This window comes from Stylophora pistillata, chromosome 10, assembly GCF_964205215.1.
Source record: "Stylophora pistillata chromosome 10, jaStyPist1.2, whole genome shotgun sequence".
Classification (NCBI taxonomy): Eukaryota; Metazoa; Cnidaria; class Anthozoa; order Scleractinia; family Pocilloporidae; genus Stylophora; species Stylophora pistillata.
In genome coordinates this window covers 1-18700 of record NC_142528.1, presented here as the reverse complement: position 1 = coordinate 18700, position 18700 = coordinate 1, and the positions used below count along the sequence as shown (strand labels likewise).

At 39.2% G+C, this 18700-nt stretch overlaps 3 protein-coding genes across 3 annotated transcripts; 1 reads left to right on the top strand and 2 right to left on the bottom strand.

Annotated features, from left to right (window-relative positions):
- Positions 1 to 39: 39 nt before the first annotated feature.
- LOC148721191 (uncharacterized) lies at positions 40 to 7099 on the top strand. Its single transcript, XM_088734891.1, has 2 exons — positions 40 to 891; positions 4676 to 7099. The coding sequence occupies exon 1, from the start codon at positions 127 to 129 to the stop codon at positions 856 to 858; it is 732 nt and encodes a 243-aa protein (XP_088591017.1). The 5' UTR covers positions 40 to 126; the 3' UTR covers positions 859 to 891; positions 4676 to 7099.
- On the bottom strand, positions 5563 to 12436 carry LOC148721190 (uncharacterized). The gene is made up of 3 exons (XM_088734892.1): positions 12125 to 12436; positions 7751 to 7801; positions 5563 to 6546 (listed from the first exon to the last, which is right to left on the bottom strand). Exons 1-3 carry the CDS (start codon positions 12402 to 12404, stop codon positions 6515 to 6517), a joined length of 363 nt encoding a protein of 120 aa, XP_088591018.1. The 5' UTR covers positions 12405 to 12436; the 3' UTR covers positions 5563 to 6514.
- Positions 12437 to 14276: 1840 nt separating this feature from the next.
- On the bottom strand, positions 14277 to 18598 carry LOC148721189 (uncharacterized). Its single transcript, XM_088737131.1, has 4 exons — positions 18140 to 18598; positions 15663 to 17772; positions 15012 to 15139; positions 14277 to 14916 (listed from the first exon to the last, which is right to left on the bottom strand). The coding sequence occupies exons 1-2, from the start codon at positions 18368 to 18370 to the stop codon at positions 17635 to 17637; spliced, it is 369 nt and encodes a 122-aa protein (XP_088593257.1). The 5' UTR covers positions 18371 to 18598; the 3' UTR covers positions 14277 to 14916; positions 15012 to 15139; positions 15663 to 17634.
- Positions 18599 to 18700: the final 102 nt, after the last annotated feature.

Here is an 18700-nt window from a genome sequence, read left to right as displayed (position 1 = left end):
CAAGGTGTCCTTTTTGTCTCAAGCAAGCACGTGTCTCGCCGCGCGAGTTAAACATATTGCTGACGTTGAACAAGCTGCAAACTTGCAAGACAAGAACGTCTTTTGAAAGCTGGTCAAACAAAAGCAATGAAGATTTCTTTGGAAGGAGTGATCAACGAAAGGGATGACCTGAAATATAGGATCAGAGAGCTTGAAAATGCGCAGAAATCTTCGGAACTGAGCACGGAAGCTATGAAGAAGGATATGCAGGATGCGAGAGAAGAACAAAAGAAACACGAGGACGACTGGAATAAAATGAAACTACAAGTACAGAAAATGTCGAAGGCAATTCAGAGAATAGAGGAGGAACGCGATCAAAAAGAAGAAGAAATAAACAAATGGAAAAAAGAATTCCAAAAACATTTGCAACGATTGCAGTCTTCTGGAGGAGGAGGAAGCTTGTCTTTGCCTGATCCAGTTGATAACGCTTGCATTCTTCTTGGTCAAATGTGCTCGCGAGTGCAAGCGATGATGTATAAGAAAGTACTTCCAGAAGAATATCATAAAGATTATTGTTATAAAGTGAAATTTATTGACGAAGACATCGCAAGAATGGAAGGAGACCTTAAAGATCAGGCGATTGAAAGGTGGGATGAATTGAAAAGGAAAATAGGCTGGGATAACATCAATCATCCCAGAATACTGGAAGAGATCCAAAAGGAAAGAAATATTGTGGCTCATCCAGGTCTGCTTACGAAGGAGTTGCTTCTCCAATCTGCAGACTTGATGCAGGAGGCAGGAAAACTGCACGGCAGAAGTTCTTTGGCTTGTGTCCACGAAGTAATAGAAATGTGGGACCTTCTAGGGCAAATGGAGTAGTGAAAACCTCAAGCATGTGGTGGACTCATACACGTATGTACAATTAGAGTAACTGAGTGCTTTAATTTTGGTCCAGCCTAAGCGCTGGACTAGCCAAGATGTCTTGTTGGCAACAACTGTAAGAGTGACCAAGTTTCAGTGTTAACACGGCGTTTGAATCTCATCGGTGAAATTCATCATCAGTTCAAACGGTAGTGTTTAAAATGCTTTCAAAATACATTTACTACACAAGTTATTTGTAGAATATAGCATGAAATAGTATAATACTGACGTGTTAGTCAAGATTCTATAGAAAACGGTGTAAGGTGAGCATCCCAGCCAAGACATGGATTCGAAGCAAAACATTCTGATGATGACTTAGTATAAAGTCACTTAAACCATCAAAATTAGCTTTTTTATAAATATAAGCTTTATGTGGAGGTTTAGTGGAGCGAAGAGGTTTCAAGTTGATCTCGAAAATTAAAGCAAGATGATTGCACCAGCCGGAAGACATAAATACATTAGAGACACTGTTTGGATAAGTAGAAAGAAGTAGGTCGAGCGTTTTCCCAGATGCAGGTCTAGTTGGAGTATTCATTATTTAGCTCTAAAATTAGTTGAAGTCCTCTACATCTTTCCCTCCAGGGCACCTTTATTAATATTTTGCACTTGAAAGCTAATCGAAGCATGTCGAGGTTTGAATTTTTCCTGAAGTATATTTTGAAATCACTGAACTCAGTACTTATTACTGTCCTATGAACGAGACAAAGAACACAAGACACAGGAAAATTACCAGAGGCCATTTACAAAGAAATGAAATCCGTGTTTGTTATTCTAGTGGAACAATGAAACTAGGCCTCAGTGACCATGACTTGATCTACACTATTCTTAAGCAGAAAATTGCTCGACCTCCACCAAAAGTCATTGAATACCGGAGTATGAAGGGATTCGATAAAGATTGTTATATAGCGGATCTTGGCAAGATCCCCTGGGACTCAGCCTACATATATGATTACATTGATGATATTTATGAGCACTGGCATCGTCTGTTTATTACTGTTGTTGATCAGCATTTGCCTTTCAAAAAGAAATACATCAGAGGCGATCAACTGCCCTGGATTACTCCCAAAATCTCTTCTGCAATCTCCAGGCGTAACATACTTTTCAGCAAATTTAAGAGAAATGCAACTGATGACAACTGGAATCAATATAAGAAGCAGAGAAACCTTGTTACTACCTTAAAACGTAATTCAATAAAGTCTTATTTTATCCAGGCTTCTGCTTAATGTACCCACCCTGGTGAATTTTGGAAAAAATTCAAGCCTTTTTACCTTCCAAAAGTACTTAACAACAAATTCAACTCTTGGAGGAAGGTCGCTTGATTACAGACAACGTGGAAATAGCTAATATCTTTAACAAACATTTTATAGATGGTGTTGCTGCTCATATTCCTATCTTACCCGAACATGCTCTTGTTAATCACCTTAGTGTCAATGAAATTAGTCATAGATGTAATCAACTGCAATTTTCCTTCCACCAAGTTGAAGCGGGCTAAGTAAAGAAACTGATAGATTCTCTGAATCCTAAAAAGGCCACTGGTCCAGATAAAATATCACCAAGGGTTATTACTGTTTCCTCTGAGGCATTGGCAGTACCACTCACCAACCTTATAAATCACTGCATAACCATCCACGCTTGGCCAAGTTTGTGGAAACGCAGCAATGTGAGTCCCCTTTACAAGAAGGATAGTCCTACCGATAAGGCGAACTATTGTCCAGTGTCTGTTTTAACATGCTACTCTAAAATCTTTGAAAGAGTTTTGCATGACCAAATGTATGAATTGGCAAAATTGATACTAAGTGATAGTCTATCAGGCTTTTTGAAGGGTCACTCATGTGCGACTGCTCTCCTTAAAATGACTGATGATTTCAAAGCTTCTCTGGATAATAAGGATCATTGTATTGCCATTGCAGTGGACTTATCAAAGGCCTTCAACTCAATCTCTCACAGCCTACTTATTTCCAGGTTGACAGCTTATGGCTTTACCGAAAGTGCAGTGAACCTTATTTGTTCTTATCTGCATGATAGGCTGCAACGAGTTAAGATTGGTAATAACTACTCAGATTGGAAAACAATCCAACATGGTGTTCCTCAAGGATCAATATTGGGACCTCTACTATTCAACCTATTCATTAATGATCTCACTTATTTTGTCAAAGATGCTAAACTAAGGCTTTATGCTGATGATACGACACTGTATCTGTCACACCCTACTCAATATGGGTTATAGTTAAGATCTCAGAGAAAGTTCGATGTGCTGCAGTCATGGTTCAAGCGTAATTACTTAAATATAAATGAATCTAAAACTAAAGTATTGCCTTTGGGTGATAATCCGCCATGTTTTGAATTGTTTGCTGACCGTACTAGGCCTCCCTGTCACAGTCTCGTGTTTGTGAAATGCGCTGTTTAATTATGAGAGAATGATAAACTTTGAGGATGAGCTAAAAAGTTGAATTTTTGAGAGCTTATTGCAGCCGCCGCGAGAGAGCTGGGGCTTAGAAAAACTGTTCCCTCGATAGTATAGACAGTGGAGCGCGCGCCTGTCACACTCTCGTGTTTGTGAAATGCGCTGTTTAATTATGAGAGAATGATAAACTTTGAGGATGGGCTAAAAAGTTGAATTTTTGAGAGCTTAATGCAGGCGCCGCGAGAGAGCTGGGGCTTAGAAAAACTGTTCCCTCAATAGTATAGAAAGTGTAGCGCGCGCCTGTCACAGTCTCCTGTTTGTGAAATGCGCTGTTTAATTATGAGAGAATGATAAACTTTGAGGATGGGCTAAAAAGTTGAATTTTTGAGAGCTTAATGCAGGCGCCGCGAGAGAGCTGGGGCTTAGAAAAACTGTTCCCTCAATAGTATAGAAAGTGTAGCGCGCGCCTGTCACACTCTCGTGTTTGTGAAATGCGCTGTTTAATTATGAGAGAATGATAAACTTTGAGGATGGGCTAAAAAGTTGAATTTTTGAGAGCTTAATGCAGGCGCCGCGAGAGAGCTGGGGCTTAGAAAAACTGTTCCCTCAATAGTATAGAAAGTGTAGCGCGCGCCTGTCACACTCTCGTGTTTGTGAAATGCGCTGTTTAATTATGAGAGAATGATAAACTTTGAGTATGGGCTAAAAAGTTGAATTTTTGAGAGCTTAATGCGGCCGCCGCGAGAGGGCTGGGGCTTAGAAAAACTGTTCCCTCAATAGACTTGAATAATGACAGTCTGGAGTTTGTGAAAGGCGGTGTTTAATTATGAGAGAATCATAAAGTTTGATCAGAGTTAATAGAGGGAACGGGAAGTGGTTATGAAAGCCGGAGAAGTTCAAACGATAAGAACAATGGGAGCCCTCTGAGGTTGAAGGTACAAGTCACATTCAAAACAAGATGGCGCTTGGTATGGGGAGACGATGTGGAAGTTATTTCAGACATTTTAGAAGGTGATGAAAGAGTCAGTCAGCAGTTTGTAGCAGCAGTTAAGCAGCATGTAAGTTGCGATTGTGCTAATGTAGGTGTCTAATTTCTTTCTACCGACCCAAAACGTTCGCTCGGTGATATGTTCGGGGCATGGCAAGTTACTGAGTCGAGTCAGCCTTTTAAAAATGTTACAGCCCCAAAAATTGGACTTAGATATACATGTCCTACCTGCAATGACTGATCAGGGTTTTTCTGTAGAAGCTACACTGAATGTCTGGTTTAATATGAGAAGTACTTGCTGGAAACAGCTCACATGGAATTTTTTGAGCTGGTTGTAGCAATGGGATGTTGCACGAATCGTAGTTTTTCTTTGTTTGTTGTAGGTCCAGCAACATGAAATGATCTGCAAAGACTGTGTGAACGACACAGCAGTCTTCACCAAGGATCCATTCAGCCTTTGAGCGTCAGCATACTTGCTGAAGTTGTGGCTTCCGCAATCAGGAAAATCGATGAAACTGAATTGTTACAAAAAGCTTGAGGGATGAACTAAGCAAGTATTCTTTTCAACAGCCAGAGGAAAGAGGTTTGGAATTCACTGGTATAAAATCAATGTATGATGGGTTTTTTAAAGAATTGAGACTTGGTGAAGTTTTTCAGAAATATCATGCAACAGTCCCTGTGAAGTCTAGGCAGTTCTTCACTGGACTGTCAAGGAATGCTGCCCCATTATGATGGTGGAGTAAAGTTGCCGACTGCCTCATTGCATACTACTGTAAGAGAAGCAAGAACTCTGGTGACAATGATCCCACCACTACAGTACCATCTGAGGGGCAAAAGGGCTGGCTTGCACTACCTAGGAGGTCATGTGCAGCACAATAATTATTTGTGTGTGAGAAACATGCAAGAACCGGTACCGTGCAGAGCCAGCAAGCTATGGCAATACTAAAGGCTGGCAAACTTGACTGTATCAATGATTCAAACAAAGCATGCAAAATCTGATTTCAAGTAATAGAACCGTGGTGGGCTATGGTCAATTACAGAGCCAGCTCCAAGGAATCGTAACTGTTGCGATAACTCTCAAAGCTACTAGTGATAGTGATGGATTGATCATAACTGATCAAGGATGTATTGCATGGCATGATTACTTTGTGTGTGTACGGATATGCTGACAATTCTCCTTCCCAAAGGATGTGAGTGAGAAAAACAAGATCGAAATGAAGCACACAGAGGGGAAATTAGTCAGAGTTGCTAATCAAATGAACAAGGGAAGCAAAGTGAAAGCGCTCCATTTATATTTCACTTACTTTTGTGAACAACAAATAGCAAAGTTGTTTACAACATTATTAAAAGAACCTAGTTTCTAATGTTTAGTTCCAAACAATGTGACAATGCCAAATGAAAACTTTCCCATGTGAATGTGGAACTTGGTGTAAATACGATCATAGCTTGTTTGAATGGAATTTGGAGGATTATGGAAAACTACTTATGAATTCTTTCATTCTAAAAACGTGTGTTAACCATTGTGTTAATCACTGTTTGATTGTGAAAAAGTGGTCTGTCATTTCATACTGGCATTTGTGGATGGCGTGCCAATGTTCTTCTCAATTTCACATTAAAAAAAAAGAAACACTTCCTATGCTTTCTGTCCTCTTACATTTGTTGTAGGACTGCAGAAGCAAGGCTACAACCTAATTGGCATTGTGTAGTTCCAGAAAATGTCCATACTCCGCTTAAAGAGAGGGTTGAAAATTCTTGGGAATGGGGGGAATCTCAAAGGCCAAAAGCCTCAAGGAAATGTATGAACCTTCATTGCAATTTCCAGAGTGTTGGGAGGGGGTCTTAAGAAAAGTCCCTTCTGTGTGGGGGAGGCATGGATAATATTTATAGAAGTACATAGGGCAAAAAAATTCCAACCTCCCAAACGAGGTTTGTAGTTTTAGTCACACAAACTTGACTTTTTCGTTGACCCTGACAAACCTAGAATTGCCATGAAATTTCTAACGAGCAATCTGAAACTCTCTTTCGCTTCAATACGGTAGCATAGCCAGGATATTTAGAAATTCTGTGGCAGTCGTGCTACTACACAGCATTTTTACAGTTTGACTTTTTTTCGGCATGGCCACTTGGCATCGGTAAGCTGTTCCCAAGATTTCTTCCCATCTTTCCTTCCTTTGGTATTGCCACTCTGACATGAAATGGATCTCTCTATTCTAATGGTGTTACTATTGTAACCAAACTGATGAAGAGCTGAAACCTGTAACAAAATGTTGATGATTGATATGGATGATTTAATAACATATGACTTGGAATCATTTGAGTAAGGAGATAATTTAGATTTAATGTTTGAGTTTGGATTTTCTGATTTCAGTATGACTCTTTTTCATAGATTTGAATGCAATTGCGCTCTGCAATTTTCCAAAAATAATATGTCCAAATCTATTTGCGAAAAAAAAAAAAAAAAAAAAAAAATAGAAGAAGAGAAGAAAACACCTGTAGATATCAAAAACCCAACCCTTAGAGCAACAATTTAAGATACACACACACACACAGTGGTTGTTTTGGTTGTAAAACAAGATTTAATGGAATGGCTTCAGTTTACAAGCGTCCTCCTGAAATAAAACTAGTAGTAGTAGTAGTAGTAGTAGAATCTTTATTTATACACGATAAGAGTTCAAGGTAAAAAGCTTGTGGGCTCGTGTACTTAACAAAATAGTATCTAGCCAACTTATGATTATACTGAGACACATTTCAAACTAAATAAGAAGCTATACTACAATAAAACATTCAATTTCCTCTCAAACTTAAAAGTACTTGTAATCAGTTGATCTATTCCTAGCCGTGGAACCTGATGAACTGGTAAAAAGTAAAGCTTGTGAAGTGATTGTTTCTCCTGAGATTCTTAAGGGCGAAACTACCTACATTTTTGACAAGATGGTTAACATAGCTAACATAGTACCGAACCTCTATATGCTAAAGAGTCCTCGACCGGCGATCGGTCGCGCCGGTGAGTGACGAACAGAACATGACAGCGAGAACGAGGAAGGAAGGAAGGAAGAAAAACAAACTAACCCTAACACAATTGAAAAATCTGAACGCGTGCAAAGTCCAAGTCATTCGCATGCATTCACCGCAGATCTGCAAAGAAGGTCAGGGGCCCATGCAAATTTGAATCAGGGCTGCTCGTAACTGAGGAAACAGCAACGGCGAAACGACAATTCTCACACTGAAACTTCCACACATACATGCATGCATGCATACGTATCACTTTATTTAAACTTGGATTTAGTGTAGCTCGAGAGAGCTAGTATATCCGAGTAAAATACAGCCAAATTTATAAATATAAATACAAACATATCTAAAATTACTACGCGCGCACGCACACACACACATACACATATACAACTGTCATTAGTTCTTCTTGCTCCCTCAAAAAAATACTATTCTTGGCTCCGCACTACCTTTCAAGCTTTGCAACCACCTCATTCCGTCGACAAATGCTCCACCGTGTACTGTGTAAAGAGGACAAGAAAATCATAGGTCAACATGAGATCAATGTGGAAATCGATCGGAACACTCGTTCATCCCAGCACTAAAGGGTAATCCGGCCCGACAATCAATTCCATACGAAAAACTTTGGATATTGCTGCTGGCTTCATCAATATTTTCAACGTGTAAGCCCTACACTTGCCAGCTCCCTAGGGAATCATGTGGGCAACCCCCTTAAATACAGGAAATCTTCTCCTGGCTGGATTTTTGTCCTTTGACTCCCGTAAGTGACCAAGACAGAATTTCTCCTTACAATAGCTAGCAGAGAAGTACTGAGAATAGATGAAATCATCAATCAGGGGGTTTCAGGTTGATGCAATACAAAATTCTCCAAACCGACATCATGAGAACTCTATGGCAGACAGTAAGGAGAATCAATTTAAGGAGATCTCCCTAGTGAAGTTGTAGACAAATGAACAATTAAGATAAATGAAAAGAAGGAAAAATCGCAACCTCTCCATGATTAGGCCAGTTCAAAGCGGACAGGATGATTCCTTGTTAAAATACACTGCCTCGGTTAAAGAAAAAAGAAAAGAAAACAAAACAAAAAAACAAAGGGGCTATTCCATATGAGACATGAGAATTTGACAGATTTTCCAATTCAAAATATGAGAGCCAAACTTATTTCTAATGAAAGCTTATACATAGTTCTATAAGAATCCAAATCTACCCTGGCAGTATTGGTCACGCCCAGGGTGTGTGACGCCATTGTTTTTTAGGGTTTTTTATTAACCGAATAAGCCATTTTACATACCAATATCTAAATTGCCATATCTCAAAGAAATTGATTGCTATGAATCAGATTTTGAGATCTTAACTACTCACTAGGATGGGCCTTTCAATGGCAAAAGAAAAAAATTCTCAAGCATTTAATGCCTCAAGACAAAAGACAAAGACATAAAAGACACCAAGACATAAAAGGTGTTGCGGACACGACCTCCAGGGTATGATTCAGAGCAACATTTATTTAATTTCTGTGTAGGTTGTCAACTGTTTCAGGTCTTATTTATGCTGCTCTTATGGTTAAGTGTTATGATAATTTTGATACCCCAGCTTGACACATTTGTAAAAACCCAGAAAACCTCATAAACTTTTCAAACATGAGAAGATACGTGGATATTTAGTGACACAAATGATAGTTATAGACATATTATGATATATGTAAAGCTATCAATTTTTTTACAATTTTCCAAAGTAAAAATGCCCTTTGATGCCCAAAATGGGCTAGATCGTCAGAGTTTTTATATGTTATTTGTTATTTATTTCCCAATTTACAGATAAAAGCAATAAAAACAGCATTTTTACTTCAGTGGCATTACTCTGAACATTATTAGTGGTGAATGAAAAGCTCTTTCCTGAACATTGGCAAAATAAAAAGGTACTTCATGGGGTAATTTTATGACACGGCTCATTACAATTCAAATAGTTCGGATCTGGCTTTAGGAGACATTTAATACTCAAATTTCGCCTCTAAATGTCACGTCCGCAACGTGGAATTGACCAAAGATACATTGATCAACTACAAAAATCTATCCTTGTTTACGTCAAGTTAATTAAGAGAAAACTTGTTAATGCTGTTTTTAAACGATGAGAAATGTTCAATTGTTCTGACATCTAGTGGTAGGCAATTCCACAGCTCGGCCTACAATATGATTGAGGAGAGAAAACTTGAAAACATCAGTTTTGAAAAAGGCCTTTAAGCAGTGTAACTCCACTACTATTTTCTGATGTTATAGTGTAGGTGTCCTAAAAATTTACACACGACAAAAGGTTGAAATCGGTATTCTCTGGAGCTTGGAACATGACCAACTCTATTCCTTCCTAGAAAAAAAAAAAAAAAAGGAAATTCTACGCGAATATCAATTTGGCTTCCGATAGAACTGCTCTACCCGACGAGCCGTACTCAAGGTCACGGACAAATTAAAAGGAGCGATGGATAAAACACGAAAGACAATACATGTAACTGATAAAAATACCTTGCAACAATACATGTGTACCAGGCCCTTATTGGGCAGACTATAACGCGCGCATACGTGAAAAATTACACTCTTGACCGGCGGAAGACAGCCGGGTGTCTTTTTCATGCATCCCTAGTGCAAAAGTCTTTACCCTATCAAGTCCAAATGTAAACCACTTGTAGGCTCAGCAACAATAGATCACACTAGAAACCAATCAGATTTACACAAATTAAAGTAGGTTGTGCTGATTGATACACATAGTAGCTGACCAAAATAAACAGAAGCTTCAATTGTTTTTAGGTACATTGACAGACACTGACAAAATTTCATTGCTGAGTAAGATTTCGGCAGAAGGACGAATTTTGATAGCACGTCACGTCGACCATTTGCAGGATGGCGTGGAGTTGACCTTTTCATTTCATGTCTCCACGTAGCTTGAATTTGGGAAACACACTGGCATGAAACAACAACATCCATAATGAGAAAATTTGACAGATTCCGCTACTTTAAATTATAGGATATACCACCATGCGCTTGCCCGTACATTGTTTAAGTCATGTCTCCGATGACTTTTCCTGAAACCTATCTTGGTGACACTTGTCGTCTCTTAATTGAACTTTCTGTCAGACCAAACCTCCAGGTCAAATTGTGAATCTTATTGGGTTAAAAATTATTAGCAGTCTTAGTGTAACATTACTTCAGAGTACTACCCAACATGCGATTTATTGGAATATTGTTAATTGTGTCCTTATCTTGTTATGCACCTTTCTTATTTTCCCTAGATTCTTCCATGAATTTTGTAGCCCCACATTCACCTGCCTCAAATGAATTTTTCTGTGCTTTTTTTTTTTATTGAAAATTCAGTCCCACAAAACCCAAATACAATAATTGGAGTATACCAATGAGTAGATATGTATATCAGTGATTTCGTAGATTCTTCATCCACTTGTGATTTTCATCTGTTCGCAGACGACTCAAATCTGTTTTATTCTGATAAAGATTTACAGCATCTTGAGGAAACGGTCATTAAGCAACTCGGTGAAATTAATACATGGCTTTGTGCTTAAACAAACTATCTCTTAATATTGATAGAAAAAAAACACACACACACACACACACACACACACACATTTTGTAATATTCCATCCTTGCCAGAAAAAATTGAATTACTCTATGAAAATTGAAATCGATGGCAAAGCAATTAATGAACATAAAAGTGTTCAGTACTTGGAAATTCTCATAGGCTGTCAGATGTCTTAGTTAGAAAGAACATTTTAACAACTTTGGCCAAAATTATCTACGAGGCATTGTTCTTTACAAAATTAGGCACTATCTGCATGTCAAAAATTAACCTTAGTTCAATTGCACCATGCCATCATTCTTCCTTTTTTCTTTTCATACTGTTGTATAGTCTGGGGTAACACCTATGATCCTAATATGAAACCACTCCAAAGAATACCAAAGAAAGTGGTTGGTCTGATTACCTTTTTCAACTTAAGCTTCTAAAACTTCAGGATCATATCAAACTTCAAACTCTTTACCTCATGCATCAATTCTTGATCGGCGAATTAACAAAGGTTTTTGACGCGTTTCTTATTAAAACTTCAGATAAGCATAATGTTAAAACTCGCTGTGCAGCTAGGAATACTATTTATGTTCCAAAAACTCGAACAAACTATCATGATGGTAAATTTAATATTCCATTCAATGGACCTATCGACACAAAGGTCATCTTGCAGATAACATACATTTCTTCCAAAATGCAGCTCTTTCTTATAACAATTTTACTACGCACAAATACAGAAGAACCTTGCAATGGTTTAGAAATGTAAGTTCAAAAAAATGATTCGAACAGAAAATTCTACGCGTCGCGTTGAAAATGTCGCAACTGACCCAAGCGCTTTGATTCTCTTGAGCTTGAGGCTTGTGTACGATTTTCTTTTTCTTTTTTTAGCAGATTTCTCTTTTGCAAATCACAGATTTTCATTTCGTTCCGTTTCGCAAACTGCAGCAAGCCATTTGGAATCATCCACGCCACAGTCAAAACATTCGCCAAAAATAAGCAAGGCACTTGGAAAACTATGGTTAACACCGCGACTCAAGAGAAGTTCATTCTTCAGGTTGCGGTCAATGGGCAAATATTCCGCTCAATTCACCCTAGAGACGAGTATTGGAAGGATTCTTGCAAGTGAAGAACGTCGGAAAGCCATCCGCGAGAGAAAAATAATGGTTTCCGACGAGCGCGCGCGGTTCGATGGTGGCCAACCAACGGATGGTCAAGCGACATTTGCCTGGTGTTTTGTAACTAAAGATAGAAAATGAGCTTACCTCTTTCTCTCCACACATCTGATCTGTTTTCAAGCGAAGGAAATAAGAAAAGACTTGAAGGAAAGACGCCAACACTTCGAATACTATAAAATATGGCAGCTCTGGTATTTAAAAGTACCAGGCGCGTGACCTCAAAAGCTCTTCCCAGGCCCTTTTCCTCCAGGAAAAAAGTCACGGGAGGTGTCGTAATGGAGTGTCCTCTCTTCACGGAACGACCATGGTGCAGTGTTGAACCAAAATCCCACTGGTAGCTTTGAGCGGTAGGATAGAATCGCCCCATATACAAATTCGTTGTAAGCGTTAGTGTTTAGATTTTAGGCTGGTAGTTTCTAAAGAAACTGTTAGGGGCTGCGTCGGTGGGGGTAACGAAATAATTTGGATATATTAACAAAGTTGAAATGGTAAATTGGCCACCGCTCGAAAAGTCAGCTTTTGTAATCGTTACGGTGGCCAATTTACCATTTCAGCTTTGTTGATATATCCGAATTATTTAGATTTTAGGGTTATGGTTCAGCTGTTTTCGTTATTCACGCAAGCTTCTGTGAAACTTGTGTCTAACCTTAAGGTTAGGGTCAGGCCGACGGAAGCTTCCGTGAAACTTGTGCGGCTAACCCCAACTCTATGTCTAACCTTAAGGCTAAGTTAGGGCTAGGTTGAGGGTTTAATTTCTTTGTTATTGCCAAGCAATCGATAGGGAATGAAATTTTGATAACGTCAATTGCATCAGGAATGGGGCTACAATGTGGATCGTACACAAGGCTAAAGAGAGGCAAGTGGTCAACAATTTCCTCTGCAATACTTCCACTTGTATTTGAGGTCGCAAAATTCGAATGGACATCATCTACGCAACTAGTTTTTGTCCTATACCTGTTTTTTTTTTCCCAGAAAAATAAAATTGCGCAATAACACGTCAGTGCCTTTCGTGTCTAAAAGAAAGTCTGATCGTTTCGAAAGAAACTGTTTGGGGCTGCGTCGGTGGGAGTAACGAGATAATTTGGATATATCAACAAAGTTGAAATGGTAAATTGGCCACCGCTCGAAAAGTCAGCTTTTGTAATCGTTACGGTGGCCAATTTACCATTTCAGCTTTGTTGATATATCCGAATTATTTAGATTTTAGGGTTATGGTTCAGCTGTTTTCGTTATTCACGCAAGCTTCTGTGAAACTTGTGTCTAACCTTAAGGTTAGGGTCAGGCCGACGGAAGCTTCCGTGAAACTTGTGCGGCTAACCCCAACTCTATGTCTAACCTTAAGGCTAAGTTGGGGCTAGGTTGAGGGTTTAATTTCTTTGTTATTGCCAAGCAATCGATAGGGAATGAAATTTTGATAACGTCAATTGCATCAGGAATGGGGCTACAATGTGGATCGTACACAAGGCTAAAGAGAGGCAAGTGGTCAACAATTTCCTCTGCAATACTTCCACTTGTATTTGAGGTCGCAAAATTCGAATGGACATCATCTACGCAACTAGTTTTTGTCCTATACCTGTTTTTTTTTTGTTTTTTTTTTTCCCAGAAAAATAAAATTGCGCAATAACACGTCAGTGCCTTTCGTGTCTAAAAGAAAGTCTGATCGTTTCGAAAGAAACTGTTTGGGGCTGCGTCGGTGGGAGTAACGAGATAATTTGGATATATCAACAAAGTTGAAATGGTAAATTCGCCACCGTAATGATTACAAAAGCTGACGTTTCGAGCGTTAGCCCTTCGTCGGAGCGAATAGAGGAATTGTGGGTTGTGTGTGCTTTTAAAGGCAGAAAATGGAGCTACGTTATTGGTGAGTGCATGGCAAGGAGAAAAACATGAATAAATTAGTGGAATGAAAAGCGTTCATTGATCCCAGTGGGATTTAGACTGCCGGTTTGAAAGATGAGCTTTTGTTCAAGATTTTTACGGCTTTCCGTGCCACCTAAGTGTAAGGAAAGACCGCAGAAGTGTCACGGGAACTCATCTCCACTTCGAAACGTAAAATTTTTCTTTAAAAAAAGTATATATATAGTGACGTGAAAGGATGACTAAACTAAGCTGACATGCGGCGAAGTTCGCTATTTACTTTCTATTTTGGAAAAATGGTTGCGAGGAGTTTACATACACACACACACACACACACACACACATAAAACTACCCACGCCCACTCAAATAATCAATCAACAATTATATTATCCCACAACATAATACTTATTTTATTAGAAAAATAAAAAGAAAAGAACACCTTCTTTTTTGATTGGGACCTGTGCTCTCCCTAGTGTAGAGCGCCCAAGAAAATGAAAGAAATACGGTACACAAGTTCTTTTAAGTAACAAATACAACTAAATTTAATTTGCTGCCAAATTATTTAACGCAAAATGTAGCCTCTGAAATGCCATTTTTTTCGTAGATCCAAGAAACATTTCAATTTGCCGGCCTTCTAAAATGTCAAAGGTATTGATAAAAAAACGATCTTCTGGATCTCTAAAAAAGTTCACGCCCTCAGGAAGGCGGTGCGCCATAATGCTACAAAACGCTGGGTCTTCCCAATAGCCTGTAGTTTCATCCCACTGTCGCACAGTATCTCGAGCCCAACTTTCTGCTGATTGCCATCTCCCTGACGCGCCACTTGGTCTGAGGTGTAAGTTTAGACTTCGTAAGGTGTCTGTTGGGACTGGTTGCTTGCAGTGTGGACAAACGACTTCTCTTTTTCCCAGTTGTCTTCTAAACCATTCCTTCAAGCAGCTTTCAAAGTGACTAAGCTGCTTACAGCAGCTGGTCCGCTGTAGAGGACTTTCCTCACCCAAACAGATAAAACAGCGTGTTTCTAAACAATCAAACACATTGGAATAGTTAGTTTTCACATTACCAAATTTGCGAATACTTTGCGAAGTACCTCTTGCCCAAAAAAAAATTACTTACGGAGTTGCTCAGGCCTCGGATTTTCTGAAAAACTTTTGGCCATCTTTATCTTGCTATGTGATATCTTACAATAATCTAAACGATGTTGTCTGAATGAAGTTCAAAGTTGTTATTTGAATGATGATAAACTGAAAAAAAAAAAAAAGAAAACGAAATCAAAAAATTAAGCAAAATAACCGGACAAGCATGGAAAAATGTGTAAACATGCGATCTCCTTTGAAAAGTAAGAGTTCCTCACTCAAGAAAAAGCAGCCGATTGACAAACAGCCTCTCGGCTCTTCAAGCTAAACGGCTTCAACCGCAACCGCACTGGCGTTAGGGACGCTCAAGGCTCCGATTACACACGTACAGAAAGCCCCATGACAGTAGAAATGCAACGGCAAAATGTACATTAGAAAAGTAAAGCAGATAGACTCATGATAAATAAATTAACTGCGCCAAACGTGCGATCTCCTTTGAAATCAAAGAGTTTCTCCTCGAGGCTCTTCAAGCTAAACGGAAGGCGTCCACTCGAGTGTTAATTAAGCACATTTTCAATTAGATTAATACAAATCAGTTCACCGCCCTAGAACATTAACGTTCACGGCACCCTTCCGTCCCTAACTAGAAAACTGTGAGATTGCCTACACAAAATGGGAAAAAGGTACTTACCTATAGGTGAAGCTTGAACCCAAGGTTTAGTGCAGAGTGGACGAAACTGAAAGCCACACGAAATCTACCGCAACTGTACGTGATGGGGACGCGAACAAAGCTCATATACCAGCGTCGGGATGTGACAGCGTCCGATTACAAAAAACCAATGGCAACGCAACGCAACGCAAGCAGCAGGCGGTCTTGGCAACCGTTAATGTTGAGAAATAATTAACCCTTTCGCAGCCATGAGCCGACCAGGAAATTCTCTTTTCACAGGATCAATATCATATTGAGCACACATGTGACGCGGAGAATGAAGGAAAAATCTGTTAGGGGATTATCCTGAGTTCATCCTCTACCAACTTCTCTGCACTAACATCACAAGAATTGTACTACAGAGAGTGACGAGAATTATCATCCAGCGGTGCCTTGTGTAGTACAAATATCGCGCAAAAACAAATACAAAGATCGCTTTCATACATTTAATAGGCAGGGAGGGATATATTTCTGGGGCTAAAAACTGACAAGGAAATATTTTTAGGCATGGTGTGATTAAGGTCGGGTTCCACATTCATTTAGTCATTCGTGTTTTGTAATTTATACCGCTTTTTTCGGTAGCTTTTTAACAGCCATGACCCCCTACGCTCGGCTATCGTTTATTTACGTCATTGTTGCCAATCAATTAAGGCCAGCCAGTCCCAAGCATCCCGAGCCTCCTGCCCTTGTCGGGAAGCGCATGTCAAGGCAGTTCACACAATCATGTTTCCTTGTTTTCGTAATTTTTCTATTTAAACCATTGAAAAAAAATTAGAAACTAACGAATAATTACAAGAATGCGCTCTACGTTAAATAACATTTTTTGCTTGTCAGCCGTTTTTTATACATTTGATTTCTAAGTCTTCTTGCATGCCTTGTTATTATCACTTATTTTCGCGCCACTTTACTTTCGCATATTTGGAACAAAAATATTTCGCGGACTTAATATTTGCGACTTTGACGAGTCATCATTTTTCGAGGTAGTTAAATTTTGCGAATCAAGTAACTAGTGCTGGTTTTATAAACCTCCATTTCTGTATTTTATTTAACCACAACGGAATAGAAACATTAAACGCAACAAACAACTGGCTGAAGTGTTCAACAATGTCAGCAACTTAGTAACATCTTTTTAAGAGGCCAATACAAGCAAGATTAGTCACATAATGAGGAAGAAGGGTTTGCCTTGAATTGAAGTTTGAGCCCTCCAACTCCTAGCAGACGGAAAGCTTGAAATAAAGGTCTCTAAACTTGGCGTCTTTAATTTTCGCGGCACCTTTCATTCGCGGGACTTTCATTTCACGAATTTGTTGAAATCACGAAAATTAAGTATCGCGAAAATAAGTGATAATAAGGTACTTTGTCTCTGCCAGTATTGTAATATTTGATACCTCAGTAGAGACAAAATGAATGAAATGATTATACATTGATGTAAATAACTGGAGATTTAGAATAAGGCGAGGAACCTTTAGGGAAACGAAGAGGCTTATGCGAGCTACAGGCTTCTCCTATTTTACACAACTGAAAAAAGGTTTGTTGGCGTGATTTAGGTACAAAGTACTTAAGGTTAAAAAGGAGAGCGGAACACACACACACATAAAACAACGAAAACAATGGCAGGCACTGAAATAAACCTATTGGATTTCTATATTCAGAGAACTAATGAAGTTAGGTCACGTCACGTGACGTTAAAAGTTCTTCCCAGGCCCTTTTTGTCCATGAAAAAGAAACTTACGGAAAAAATCGTGTAGATCTGACCTCTATTAACGAAGGGTGGGGCAGTATTGAACCAAAATCCCACTGATAGCTTTGAGCGGTTAGGATAGAATCGCTCCATATAGCAAGCTTTTCTAAGCGTTAGTGTTTAGATTTTAGGGTTAGGGTTTAGGGTTAGGGTTAGGGTTAGGGTTAGGGTGGCATGCTATTTTCCAGTTGAAGGTGATGAGTTGAAGGGTTCTCATGAATATTGTCCAGTTTCGGGGGATAAGTTGAATCTACTTACCAAAAGCAAAAAGTTCCCACTTTCCTCCTTTGTAAGGCGTGGACGAAACTCCTTGATGTAATTTGCAAGAACTTTGTACAGCTCGTGGCCAGGCTAAAAAAAGAAGGACAGATCCTTTTTCAGTTGACTTCCCCTTTTTTAGAAAGCGATGGGAAAATTCTTCGCACAGTAATGAGTATGGTATCTTTGTTCATGTGAAATCGGCAAAATCTACAATGATCCTTCATAATCGTAAAAAAAAAAATAAATAAATAACTAGCTACCCAATTCCCTTGCCGGCTGCAACTTGGCAAATGTTAACAACACATGCTGTCCATTTCTTTTTTCCCTTGAGCTGGCATAAAAACTATATTTTGGAAAGCACATTGTTTGCAAAGACTTTGCAACTGGTACAAATGTTCTTTTCATCAGCGCCACAAGAGCGTTTCGGGCTTTCTTAAAAACTGAGTCCTTATCTCACCTGCAGAGTTAGCTCATCCCGTCCACAGGAGCTTTTGGTTTTGTAATCATTAAAGTGGAGCACAATCGAATCTTCCCTCATCACCAGCAGATTTTGTTCCTTCCGCTGTCGTGCCTCCAAGCTGTCTGGCTCTGTGACAATTCGAAGAGTTCGCATCTCAAGACCCCGGGATGGTGGAATGAAAACATACAGGCTTAAAAGGACCAAGTTGCAGCTTTCCCTGGCTTTCATGTTGACCTCCCAGCTCAATTGAAAGCGTTCGCGTTGGAGTGAGACGGCAGCCACAACCTCGTCCCTAAAAGATTGAACGACGAGGCTGACTTAGAATCAACAAAGAAAGTCCACATAATTGATAGAAAAGTCAAAAATGTTTTTCGTCCTTGTACCTATAGACACCATTCCTCTACCCCTAAGGTTCAGAGAACATCTCGAGTCAACTTTATCTCGGCTAACTAGGGTAAATAAGTCCCTCTTCATTATGGGTGATTTTCATATAAACTTATTCAATTGTGAAAGTCATCCTGAGTCCAATGATCTCTTGCTAATGCTAAACTCCTTTTC